This window comes from Hyphopichia burtonii (genome assembly GCF_001661395.1).
Source record: "Hyphopichia burtonii NRRL Y-1933 unplaced genomic scaffold HYPBUscaffold_5, whole genome shotgun sequence".
Taxonomy (NCBI): Eukaryota; Fungi; Ascomycota; class Pichiomycetes; order Serinales; family Debaryomycetaceae; genus Hyphopichia; species Hyphopichia burtonii.
This window is the reverse complement of record NW_017963732.1, coordinates 650453-662459: the sequence shown is the minus strand read 5'-3', so window position 1 is coordinate 662459 and position 12007 is coordinate 650453. Positions and strand designations below refer to the sequence as shown.

At 33.3% G+C, this 12007-nt stretch overlaps 5 protein-coding genes across 5 annotated transcripts; 4 read left to right on the top strand and 1 right to left on the bottom strand.

Annotated features, from left to right (window-relative positions):
• Window positions 1-94: 94 nt before the first annotated feature.
• On the top strand, window positions 95-1631 carry HYPBUDRAFT_141178 (protoheme IX farnesyltransferase; the record flags this gene model as incomplete). The annotated part of the gene is made up of 1 exon (XM_020219783.1): window positions 95-1631. One exon carries the CDS (start codon window positions 95-97, stop codon window positions 1553-1555), a length of 1461 nt encoding a protein of 486 aa, XP_020075664.1. The 3' UTR covers window positions 1556-1631.
• A 7623-nt stretch (window positions 1632-9254) lies between these two features.
• HYPBUDRAFT_153358 (uncharacterized protein) lies at window positions 9255-10190 on the top strand. The gene has a single exon (XM_020221501.1). It carries the CDS (start codon window positions 9408-9410, stop codon window positions 9843-9845), a length of 438 nt encoding a protein of 145 aa, XP_020075663.1. The 5' UTR covers window positions 9255-9407; the 3' UTR covers window positions 9846-10190.
• HYPBUDRAFT_216532 (uncharacterized protein) lies at window positions 9808-10334 on the top strand. Its single transcript, XM_020223081.1, has one exon. The coding sequence runs from the start codon at window positions 10004-10006 to the stop codon at window positions 10292-10294; it is 291 nt and encodes a 96-aa protein (XP_020075662.1). The 5' UTR covers window positions 9808-10003; the 3' UTR covers window positions 10295-10334.
• Window positions 10335-10695: 361 nt separating this feature from the next.
• On the bottom strand, window positions 10696-11088 carry HTB1 (histone H2B; the record flags this gene model as incomplete). Its single annotated transcript, XM_020223623.1, has 1 exon — window positions 10696-11088. One exon carries the CDS (start codon window positions 11086-11088, stop codon window positions 10696-10698), a length of 393 nt encoding a protein of 130 aa, XP_020075661.1.
• Window positions 11089-11390: 302 nt separating this feature from the next.
• On the top strand, window positions 11391-11885 carry HTA1 (Hta1p; the record flags this gene model as incomplete). Its single annotated transcript, XM_020222775.1, has 1 exon — window positions 11391-11885. Exon 1 carries the CDS (start codon window positions 11490-11492, stop codon window positions 11883-11885), a length of 396 nt encoding a protein of 131 aa, XP_020075660.1. The 5' UTR covers window positions 11391-11489.
• Between the last annotated feature and the right edge of the window lie 122 nt (window positions 11886-12007).

The following is a 12007-nucleotide window of genomic DNA, read 5'->3' as shown; positions in this document are numbered from 1 at the left end:
TACTTGTTACCCTATAAGAGGAAAGATTCAAAGCTGACGCACGTTGTCTCATTCCTAAATTTGATTCCTATATCATTAACCATCTATTCTAATAATGTCCCAGAAATTGATAATACCCAGGCTTAATTATGCCTCGAACTTCAATTTCTTCTTTAAAAATACCACCAAAAACTTACTGAAACAACAAAATTTCATTGGAAATCAGTATTTGACTTCAACTTATAGAAAATTGATAACAGGTACCCCTGCTAGGCATAAAAATCATTCAGATTCGACATTTGTTCAATTTCAAAATCAAAATCAAAACCCAAATCATCCTTCATTATCCTCAAAAACCTCCAATGAATCACTTTCTAATCCAGAAAATGGTACGATTTTGCAAAACGTTGCCACTAAAGTCCTCAACTGTCAAGATCTGGATGCCCCTCTGGGCCAAAGAATATCTACTTCGGACAATGGCCAAGTCAAAAGCACGTCAACCCCCATTCCAGATACAAATGCCCAATCTAATCATATCCCTTTTGCGGTTAAACCAAAATGTAAATCCACCTCAGCTTCATCCAAAACGGATCTTCGGGCTTTGATAAATCCTTACATTAAACTTACTAAACCAAATTTAACGGTTTTAGTTACCTTAAGTTGTATCTGTTCCTATTCACTTTCTCCTTTAACTGTTTCATTACCTCAATTAGCGTTCTTAACTCTTGGTACCGCCCTTTGTTCGGGAGCTGCAAATGCTATTAATATGGGTAGGGAACCGGAGTTTGATAAACATATGGCTAGAACCTCCTTAAGACCCGTTGTTCGTGGTATAGTCACCCCGAAGCAATCATATCAGTTTGCAGCGGCCACTGGTACAATAGGTTGTCTGATGTTATATTGGGGGGTTAATCCAACCGTTTCTCTTTTGGGTGCTTTGAATATTGTTTTATATTCTTGGATTTATACTTCTCTTAAGAGAAAATCAATCATTAACACTTGGGTTGGTGCCATAGTTGGTGCCATTCCTCCTCTTATGGGTTGGGCAGCTTCATCTCCATTATTACACCCCGGTGGTTTGTGTTTAGCCGGTTTATTATATGCCTGGCAATTTCCTCATTTCAACGCTTTATCTCATAACGTTGCCGATCAATATAAAGGTGCTGGATATTTCATGACGGCTGCTGAAAATCCAAGATTAAATGCTCGTGTCGCTTTACGTTATTCTATACTTATGTTTCCTTTATGCTTTGGTTTAAGTTATTTCGGTGTAACCGATTGGGTTTTCCAAATAGACTCGGTAATTGCCAATATTTGGTTAACTTATTTGGCATTCAACTTTTGGAAACAACAAGAGAAAAATTACGCAAATGGTGCCAAACCAACCGCTGAAGGCCTTCAAGCAGCTGGTTTCCATGCTAAAAAATTGTTTTGGTGCTCGGTATGGCAATTGCCCGCCATTTTAATCTTAGCAATGCTACATAAAAAGGGCCAATGGGATAGACTCTTCTATTTCTTGGGTATAAAATCCCCTGAAAACTATAGGGATTCAACTTCGAATCTTGATACAATTTAATTTCCTTAATGCTTGTATATACATGTACTCTTAATCAAAAATCTTATGTATTAAATTATAAATATATCATTTTGGCATATAGCATGATATTCCTAGATATGTAAGTTTAAAAATCCAGACTTATTAATAATCTTCTCCACAGCCAAACCCATAGAAATTCCATCATGTGCTATAGCAGTATGGAACTCTTCGACCATCATACTGGGTCCTTTGGGGTTGCGCTTGATGATTGTCAATTTCAATGTTCTTGTTCCACTGTTGATTTTTGGCAGCGAAAACACTCAAAAAAAGAATTTGAGCTGAGACTTCGACTATTTGCAACCAATAAAAGTTTTCTTGACTCTATATATTTTATCAATCTTCAAGCTATTGTATTACATGCCAAAAGTCGTTTTGGTTGGGTTTATTGGAATTTTATGTATTTTTTTAATGTTAATACCTTATTTTACCAAATTATTCTACTTTTTTTTGCAAAATTGAACAAAATATTAATCAATACTTTTCAAAATCCTATTACAAACTCCTCTTACATTAAGTGATACAGCGTTTACTATATAAATTATTTGACCCTTTCAAGCTTTCTAATGTTTACTCGAGTAGGATATACCTAGAAAAGGGATTCGAGACAAAAGGGGTTTGAAATTTTATGCCTGAGCATCTTAAGTTCTAATTCCCCTTTGACCAGACTCAGTATTTACATCTTTTTTTAAGTTACGGTGAAAGGAACGCCAAACCTTTTTGTTTAAATAAAATTCAACTGAGTTGTTGCAAGAAAAGCCTCCACAAAGGTTAAACGCAGAATAATCAAAAGTCAAAGAAATTAAGACTTGACTTAATAAAATCAAACAAGTTGGAAAACTAAGTATTTATATCAGAATCTCGTAGCACTTTCTAATATTATTGGCAATTATTATTCATTATCATTATAAAAAAAAATTTGTTATATATTTTTTTATTAACAAGCTATCTTGATGAAATATATTAGACAAAAATTTAAACAATTTAAAAGACAAGCACGAAGTCACTTTTCGAGGTTAGCCAATTCCTTTATACCATCTTATCCTACGTATAGGCTTCATGCTTACTAAATTAAACTAGTCAAAAACCCTGTTTTCGGTATTGTCTTAACGACTATACTTTCTTGCAAAAAATTTTTGATCAACTTAAAAATGCCATAAATGAGCCTGCTATTCAACATGCACTCACTCAAAGGCCTCTGTAATTTGTTTCTTAGTAAACAGACTTTCATTTATTACCATATGGTTAATATTCAAACAAACTTTCTGCTTCCTTTCACCACTTTTTACCTATTAGGCGTAGCATCTTATACCAATGAACAAAAATTTCACAGCCAATAGAATTAAATTGAATCTTTCTTGACGAAGACAGTACGTTAAGAGTAGTTGCAAATGTAAAGTTTATTGGGTAGTAATTCTTTTCATAAAATCACTAACAGGCTAAGAATTATTAGGTGTGATTTAAAAAAAGGTGAATAGGTCAGCTAGTGCTTATTAGGACTAATCGATTTCAACGCTAAAACTCAGTTATGCTAACTGTGTATCTTCAAGACCTAGGAATACAGATTTTACGATCTCGAACAAGTGTAAAAAAAAGCTATACAATCTCAGCTGCAAAAAAAATCCTGCAATTCGCTTTAGATGATAAGTTTAAGTTCTTGCGATAAACCAACAAGGCTCAAACAAAAAGAACTATTTCCTAAAAACAGGGTTCCATCTCGTCAAAATAAATTTTATGAGGTGGGTATAAAAATTCGTTGACCCTTTCCGAGCATGGAAAACTTATATTGAGATAATAAGGTTACGCATCAATATGTTTGAACTGTCAAACTAACCATAAGAAAAGTAATAATATCTTAAACGTGGGATAAATCTGAATACATTCAACAGGGATATATAAGCTCTGGGAATCAACAACTCAACAACAATCATCCTAGAGTGTCCTTAAAACTACGATTCAATAAGAAATAAAATGTAAGCATGTTGGCGAAACAAATCCTACTTTAGAGGGAGTAAAAATTTTGCCGAAAAGCCGGAAGCTCCAGAATTACACTAATCGCAACTGATAAGCTAAAGCTGTCCAAACAGTCTTCAAGAATTAAAAAAAATTAAAATGGGAGACTTCCAGACATATTTGCACACATTCAAAATGTTATTAATCTATACGGTGAACTCGAAATGTGTAAGCTAAGCTAACAAGTAGCGAATAAACAGCGACTAAAAACTCAAGTAAATAAACTACTTCCGTAAAATATAAGTGCTGACTCAAAGGTTGTCAAAAAAATCCAGCATTAGAAATACCTAGCCAATTCATCTCAACTTCAAATAAATAGGCGCATGAAGTAAAATCTCAAAGTGATCAAAAGTCTCTAATTGCAACTATTTTGCAGCTCCAAAGATTGTTATAATTCGAACTCAGTTCGCGACGAAACATCAGAAATTCATTAATCTTTCATCGTCAGAGTATTCGCGATTCTGTCAGGAAAACTTCTAGTATAATACAAAAAGGGCATTAGTCAACTTCATCGTATTCATATGTTTGAATAATAATCTAATAGTACTGCAACACTTTAATGAGAGAGCCTTTGAGTTCAAATCTGGGAACAAACTTCCCTAAAATGTAGCTATATTGAAAATATCGTGCAATTGAAGTATACATCTCAACAAATACGAATGCGTGAAGCCATTTGTTAAAGCCTTTGGGGGATTGGCAGTCTCTAAAACCAAAATGATTCCAACAATAAGAAGTAGTAACTATAAGTCATTAGCTGAAACTTGAGAAATAAGCTGAGAGTTAAATTTATCTCTGATTCAACGAGATCCTACTGGCTAAAACACTTTTCTTAATAACCATCGATACGTAAATATAGTGAGTTCAAACGATGAACGGCAGCATAAGCAATGACTTATACAACTACGCAAATATACACTGCACATTATCAGTTGATATAATGATTGTAAAATATCAGAAAGTCGTTATCGAATACCAAAACCTGAAGTAGTTTTAGCTGGGGTGACTAAGCCGATAAACACAATTCAACTTCTTTTCCATATAATTCTGATTAATCATCATGCCAATACCTATGATGTATATTCATTTCCTCAACTGTGTTTCGAATAAATAAAATCAACAAAATCGCCCATTACATATATTAAGTAGCCTCTCTTGAGTCGACAGCACAGCCGTTCAAACTATAGTTCTGAACTACACATATCCCTAATATCACATAACTTTAAAATTCATAGCTAAGCATTCATAAAAGGGCTTTTTGTTTTTATGTATAGTCAATACTAAATGTCAAATGGTTAATTTTCGACGATCTTCATCAGTCCCTTCTAAGGTCCTCACTCGTCGGCTCATTAAAACAAAGGTATCTTTTTTCTCATCATCATAAACTCGATAAATTAATTCCATCCTTTTCTTAATCAACTAAAGTGGTTTTTTTCAAATTTTCCACTATGCACACCTCTATCTCTATATAGTTAATATTTAGATCAAATATATAAAAATGTACGTGAAAAAAAAAAAAGGTTAAGATTTCTGTACGATAACTTTTAGCTGTTACTTTTCTTTACTTGACATGTATTTATAAGTTTGAACTGAAAAATAACTGTATAGATAAAAAGTAGATAGAAATCAATAAGCTGTAAGAAAAGTAAATAATCTATTTTTACCAATGACTAAGAAATAAAAATATATATGATAATTGCAAGAAACATAATGAGTAATGCCCTCACGAGATTGCGGTGAAGATAATTGGAATTAATATCACACTATCATAGGTACTATTTGCTTTTCTTCGGAATTGAATTAATCGACTGGTTTTTTGTGTGAAAGTATTAATTAGTTGAACTTCATTCAAGTTCAGTATTAACTCCAAGACTCTTGAATTTTTTTTTCTTCCTTTCAATACTGGTTTGATTTATTCTTTGAAACTTCTTATTGAGATTTTGAGGTTGTAAAGTTAATGCAAGTATTCACATTATATTATGATTTGCCGATCTCATATCAAGTAGGAAATTGCGCTTATTATTATGTATAAATAACAATTCTTTAATAAATACAGCCTTGAATTAAATAAATATTCATTTAGTATAAATCAATTTTTTAGCTATGTATGCTTTATTATATGATCTCCTTTTTCCTTGTAAATCTTTTCTTCAACCGTATTAACACGTCCTCTCCTTAAAAAATGACGTGAAGGTTGGTCTAAGTAAGAAACTAATTTAATAACAATTGATATGGGTCCCTCATCAATCGTGTTGCTCGTCTTGGGATATATTGCTCAGAATTGAAAGAGATACAATTATAGGTTTTTAATGTGAGTATTGAACCTGAATTTTAAAAACTTGTATTGGCGCGATTGATTTTCCTCAATCAGATGAATAGAGCTCTGTTTCATAGGTATTGATGATAGCAATAAGGAATTGCTGAAGATGTTTTCGGATTTTTTGTTTATTTTGATTAGGGTTTTTTTTACATCCATCCGAAATTGTATAGCTGAGGTGTTCAAGATATTTAGGTTTTTTCTCTTTTAGATGTAGTTCATTAACGTTTTTATCTTCGATACTTACGGTAGTTATGCTAGGTTGACGAAGCGTTACCGACGAAATGATTTCATCAGTACTATGATATGATGTACATTTCCTACAGTTAAGGTCAACTATGAATTATGTTAATAAAATCTGTAATTGTAAGCCGGCGAGGCTAATTGAGAAAATGCGATCAGGCTTGCAAGTTATGCATCTATAAGTATTTTTTAAAGATAAATCAATGCATCGGTTTATTTGATGTTTTTTTTTTTTGTTGCATTTTAATTATAGGGTTTATAGGCTGTTTAAAATTTATATATATATTGCTCAGGAGATACCACACTTAATGATGATACCTCGTATTCCGTTCTTTGTAAGAGCTATTTACAATTGAATATATTTTTATCACTTTTATCTTAGTTTGTAGAGAACGGTCTTGAAGTAACGTTAACACATGTTGTAAACTCGAACACAATTTTCTTTATAATCTTGTTGATCATGCTCCAGTTCTTTATTTCTTGTATTATGAAACCAAAAATCTAGTTTTAAGGATAATAATTACTTTTTTTATTATACATGAATATGCACCCATCTAAAATTCAATGGAAAATATATAACGATATGAGGAAAAGATTTACCTGAATAATCTCTGGTGAAATTTGATGGTTTTTCAGAAATTAAGAAACAAAAACTAAATACGTATAACCTTAAGGTTGAAGAAGAGAGATTACCATTCATTGAAAATCTCTTTACTACAATTCAAACTACAATTCAAACTTCAATGGAGGCTTACAAGCATTAGCATTAAATTCCATTATCAAATTATTTCAAACTGATATAATTGAAAATACATGGAGATCAAAGATTGAAGTAAATGAATGCATCAAGTTAATTGAGACTAATGGAAAGAAATATTATACTGATAAAGAACTTGATTTATTGATGAATACAAATAATGGCAATTCAATGTGGTATGGCGAAAAACCGGATAAATAATATAGTAGTTATCTTGATACGGGACCAGAATATTATATGTTAGTTGTAAAACATTACCTTGAGAATTAAAATCGAAAGACAATGTTAGCTATTTGAAAACAGTGTATTGATTCTCTATTTATATAATCCTAAGTATTTGTTTATTTAAATTCAATGAATAATTTAAAATCCGTTGAGTTAGATTGAAGATTGCAAAATAGTATGTTAGTGAAAATGTTATAGAGGCGTTGAGCGTTTATCAAATGATATTCACTATTCACTAAATATGTCATAGAAATTATATCACCTGGCTTTGAGATTGACCACACTGACGAACTTCCAATAAATGGTAGAAAATCGATTGGCCTGAGAGAGAAGCTTCGTTTTGATCAATCATATATTTGAAGTATTTTTGCTTTAGCTTAAAGTATAGGTTGATGAAGCATAATTATGAATTTTTTGCTGCTGAAAATACTATCTGTGAGGTGTATTTGCTAATGAAAACGGAGTTTCATCTTATCGAAATGATTTATTTAAATTGTCTATATGGGCTATTTGCATAGATGGCTAATAGGAGATCTATGCTAAGTTTTCTTAAGGTAAGCTAAGTTTTCTTAAGGTAAGCTAAGTTTTCTTAAGGTAATTCTTTTAGGATGTGATTTAATAATTTTAGAAGCTTATTTTGTGAAGTTGATGGTTTCAGCCAATTATTGGAGGGAATAGATGAAGATTTTGGGTGATGTCTACTTTATTACCTTTATATAATTTTGTACGAAAGTTGTGAAAATTATGAAAAAAATTCCAGTTCTTTGAAAAAACATAAAATTACAAAACAGAATACAAAATTGCTTGGTTGAGTTAAGATATCTAAACTCCATACATAGTTTAACCATTGACTTTGGTTCATCAAAAAGTATCTTGCAATCAAGAACTTTAGAATAGCGTATCACCATTTCTTTACTACACCAGAACATCCGTACATATTGTGATTTTGCAGCCGAAGCAGAGAAATTTTTTATTCGGTTGCAATACTTAACTCATTATAATAAGCTAATAAATATAAATACATTTGATTATTTCACATTGATTAACCTTTTCACTCAAACCATAACACCATGAAGTAACATTTACGAGGTAGCTACAGTGAAATTCTAAAAACTCAAACTTCAGGACTTACAGTGTTTACAACTGCCTTACACCTGAAACATTGGCGGAGATCTTTCCAACTGACAATATAGTGTATGTTAACTCCATTCCACCAGAAGACTTGTTAGAAAGGTATGATTGTCAGCAGGATGATTACTTCAAGGGCATCCGCGGAAGACGTGATATATTTGAAGAAAACTTTCGATTAGTGTATGTTAATCCTACCCCATTAACCGAAATACCTACTTCTGGACATGAACGAATAGAATATGTTAAGAATGCCACCGCTAAATCTTTGGCCAAAAGATTTCCAAGTGAGAGGTTAGTATACATCAACATAGTCATACCTGAATTATTAGCAATAATGAGTCCTTCTGAACGGTATCATATAAAATCTAAGTTGACATATCGAGTTCACTCTCGGGATAACTTTGATTTACAATTATTTGCAAATACTGCTATTCCATTTTTCACAATACCTTTGGAGGTTGACTTTGATACAGATGGATGGATACTAGAACACGTTTACAGTCTGATTATCGGTATTTCTAAACTTGGCAATAGGTTATTTAGAATATAACCAAGAATTGAAACTGAAATTACTAATGAATGTTTTGGCAATTTGAATTTTTTTCAACAAGAATATAGAGAGAAAATTTCAAACTTAGATCCAAACGACTACGAAGATAAGTGGATGAGAATACTTCAAGCTTTTTTATTATCTAATGAGATTGTTAGTTGTGTTCCTGTTACTGAGGGTAATTGCTTTAGCGATTTCGAAGAATACATTCAATATCCTACAATTTGGTTTCTCGAAGTAGCAGGACGTCAAATAAGAGTTGACCATTTTGTAAGAATTAAAGACGAAACTAGTCAGGTTAAAATCGTAGGTAGACCAGATGTGGTTTATTTGGAGAATGGAGAACCTTTATTTTTTCTCGATTCGTTAGGACCTGACTTTAGTAATTTGGTTAAGGATGGAATCCAGACATGGAATAATGATTTCAAGTTAATCATGAGAAATTTTTGTCCAAACTTTATTGTTTGCAAAGTAACTCGTGGTATTATAACTAATTTCCACCATACTCTTTTCTTAGAGATTGATGAAGGCGATTTGGATAAAATGGCAAAGTGTAATGACACTGAAGTAGAAGTTTCATTTCGAATAACCATTTAAGGATATGTGTATAACCGTTCAGGCCGCCTTTCTATCATGGTTATATTCCGAAGGATCTCCAGAAGAAGAGCTTCGTAAGGAAAGACAGAAGGAGACTATTTGTGTTTTTAAAGAAGCCTTAGTGGTGAAGCCTGAAGAAGAGGCTGATTTTCGTCGTGCTGCAATTAAGGACGTACTTGTCGAAGAAACCAATGCTAGAGCTAACATTGACAGCCGCAAGAGTATTTTCCAAGTCACTGGCCAATGTGAATCGTGGAGTGGGTTTGAAGTTTTACGTGGATGGAACTTTTCAGGAGACGGATTCTTGAGAAAGGTGTACAAGTTTAGGGTTGAGTTACTTTGTCAATTCTTCCCATTTTTCAAGCAAGTACTCAGCGACAAGAGACCAGGCGATCTGGTTGTGATGAAGCTTTATATTCCGGAAGTTGTTTCGAAGGCGTAAGGTTTGGGAGAAGCATTAATTGACCTGGAAGTTATTTGTATACAGAGTTTTCTTAGAGAAGCCAATTGTTATGAGCTGATTGCCAAACACAATTCAGAAGTTGTTGACGAGCAGGATAAGATGCACACGCCTACGATGTATTATATGGAGGGTTTCGTATGGCGGTCAAGGAACAGAAACCCATTGAAGGGTACTATTTATTGTTATCGTACGTTGAAGGATCAGAAACCGAGCTTTCAGAAGCCGTGATTGAAAAGGGATGCAGACAAATAGAAATGATGGGGGGTATAGACGACGTTGGTATGAAACTTTGCAAGGTTATTAATGATAATTTTATATATTTAAATTTTTCATATACTAAGAATCAAGAGCAGAGATATGAAGTTTCTAAAGAAGTGAAAGGATTCAAGAGCCATTGGGAATCAGAGATGCGTTTGGTCGAAGACTAAGGTATTACCTTTACAAAGTAATACTTTTATTTTATACAAAGTAATACTTTTATTTTATACAAAGTAATACTTTTATTTTATACANTACAAAGTAATACTTTTATTTTATACAAAGTAATACTTTTATTTTATACAAAGTAATACTTTTATTTTATACAGTGTAATACTTTTATTATACAGTGTAATACTTTTATTTTATACAGTGTAATACTTTAAGAGTATTGGTTTATTTTGCAGCCAGGGGTATTATTGCTCAGAGTTAGAGTGATTAATAGAACTACAATAACGTATTTAAATCATAACAAGGTTTCTTGACTAATATACAAGACTGACACAGTCATAGTTTAAACTAGAAACTATATAATACACAAGGAAAAAACAGGACAAGAATTAGAAAGAAATTAATTAGCAGCAGAAGAGTATTTGGTAACAGCTCTAGTACCTTCCGAAACAGCGTGTTTAGCCAATTCCCCTGGTAAAATCAATCTAACAGCAGTTTGGATTTCTCTAGCAGAAATGGTGGATTTCTTATTGTAAGCGGCTAATTTAGAAGCTTCCCCAGCAATTCTTTCAAAAATGTCGTTAACAAAAGAGTTCATGATAGACATGGCCTTTTGAGAAATACCAGTATCTGGATGAGTTTGCTTTAAAACTTTATAGATATAAGAAGAGTAAGTTTCCTTTCTGGTCTTAGATCTCTTTTTTGGTTCAGAAGAAGAAGCAGTCTTTTTAGCAGCTGGTTTCTTTTCAGCTGGAGCTTTGGAGGCAGGTTTCTTTTCAGCTTTTGGGGCCATTTTCAATTGATTATACGGATGAAAAAGAAAAGTAGTTGTTATTCGATAAAAGAACGGGGATATCCAAGTTTTTATATTTAAAAGTTGTGTTTTTTGTTTGTTGTTTAATCAAAACAAAACCATTGCCGCCGCCCCCTTGAATTAACACTGCGTGATGTAGCGGTGCACGGGCGCGCGCCCGGCCGTGCCCCGGTGTACGCGCGGCGTGCTCCAATTTACCAAGGCCCGCGCGCGGTCGGGGGCACGGACTCACAGTTACACAGGCAGGGGGTAACTGTGTAAACAGGAGCACTAGCTGCCATCAGCAACAACAACAACAACCGCCAATTCACCGGTGGGTTTATAACTGGGACGATTCGCTGGTTTTCCAGTGCTTTGACTACCACAACAAACAAGATACAATGTCCGGTGGTAAAGGAAAAGCAGGAACTTCAGAAAAAGCATCAACTTCCAGATCAGCCAAAGCTGGTTTGACTTTCCCAGTTGGTAGAGTTCACAGGTTATTAAGAAAAGGGAACTATGCTCAAAGGGTTGGTTCTGGTGCTCCAGTATACATGACTTCGGTTTTGGAATATTTAGCTGCAGAAATCTTGGAATTGGCCGGTAACGCTGCCAGAGATAACAAGAAGTCCAGAATCATTCCAAGACACTTACAATTGGCTATTAGAAATGATGAAGAATTAAATAAGTTATTGGGTCATGTCACCATTGCTCAAGGGGGTGTTTTACCAAACATCCACCAAAACTTATTACCTAAGAAATCAGGTAAAGCCACCAAAGGTTCTCAAGAATTATAGGTTATGTATTTAATGGGTCTTCAATTCTCTTCATCAATGTGTATTATAATTAAATATGGAAATATTATCTATTGCAAAGATTAACTATTGTAAAGATTAACTATTGCAAAGATTAACTATTG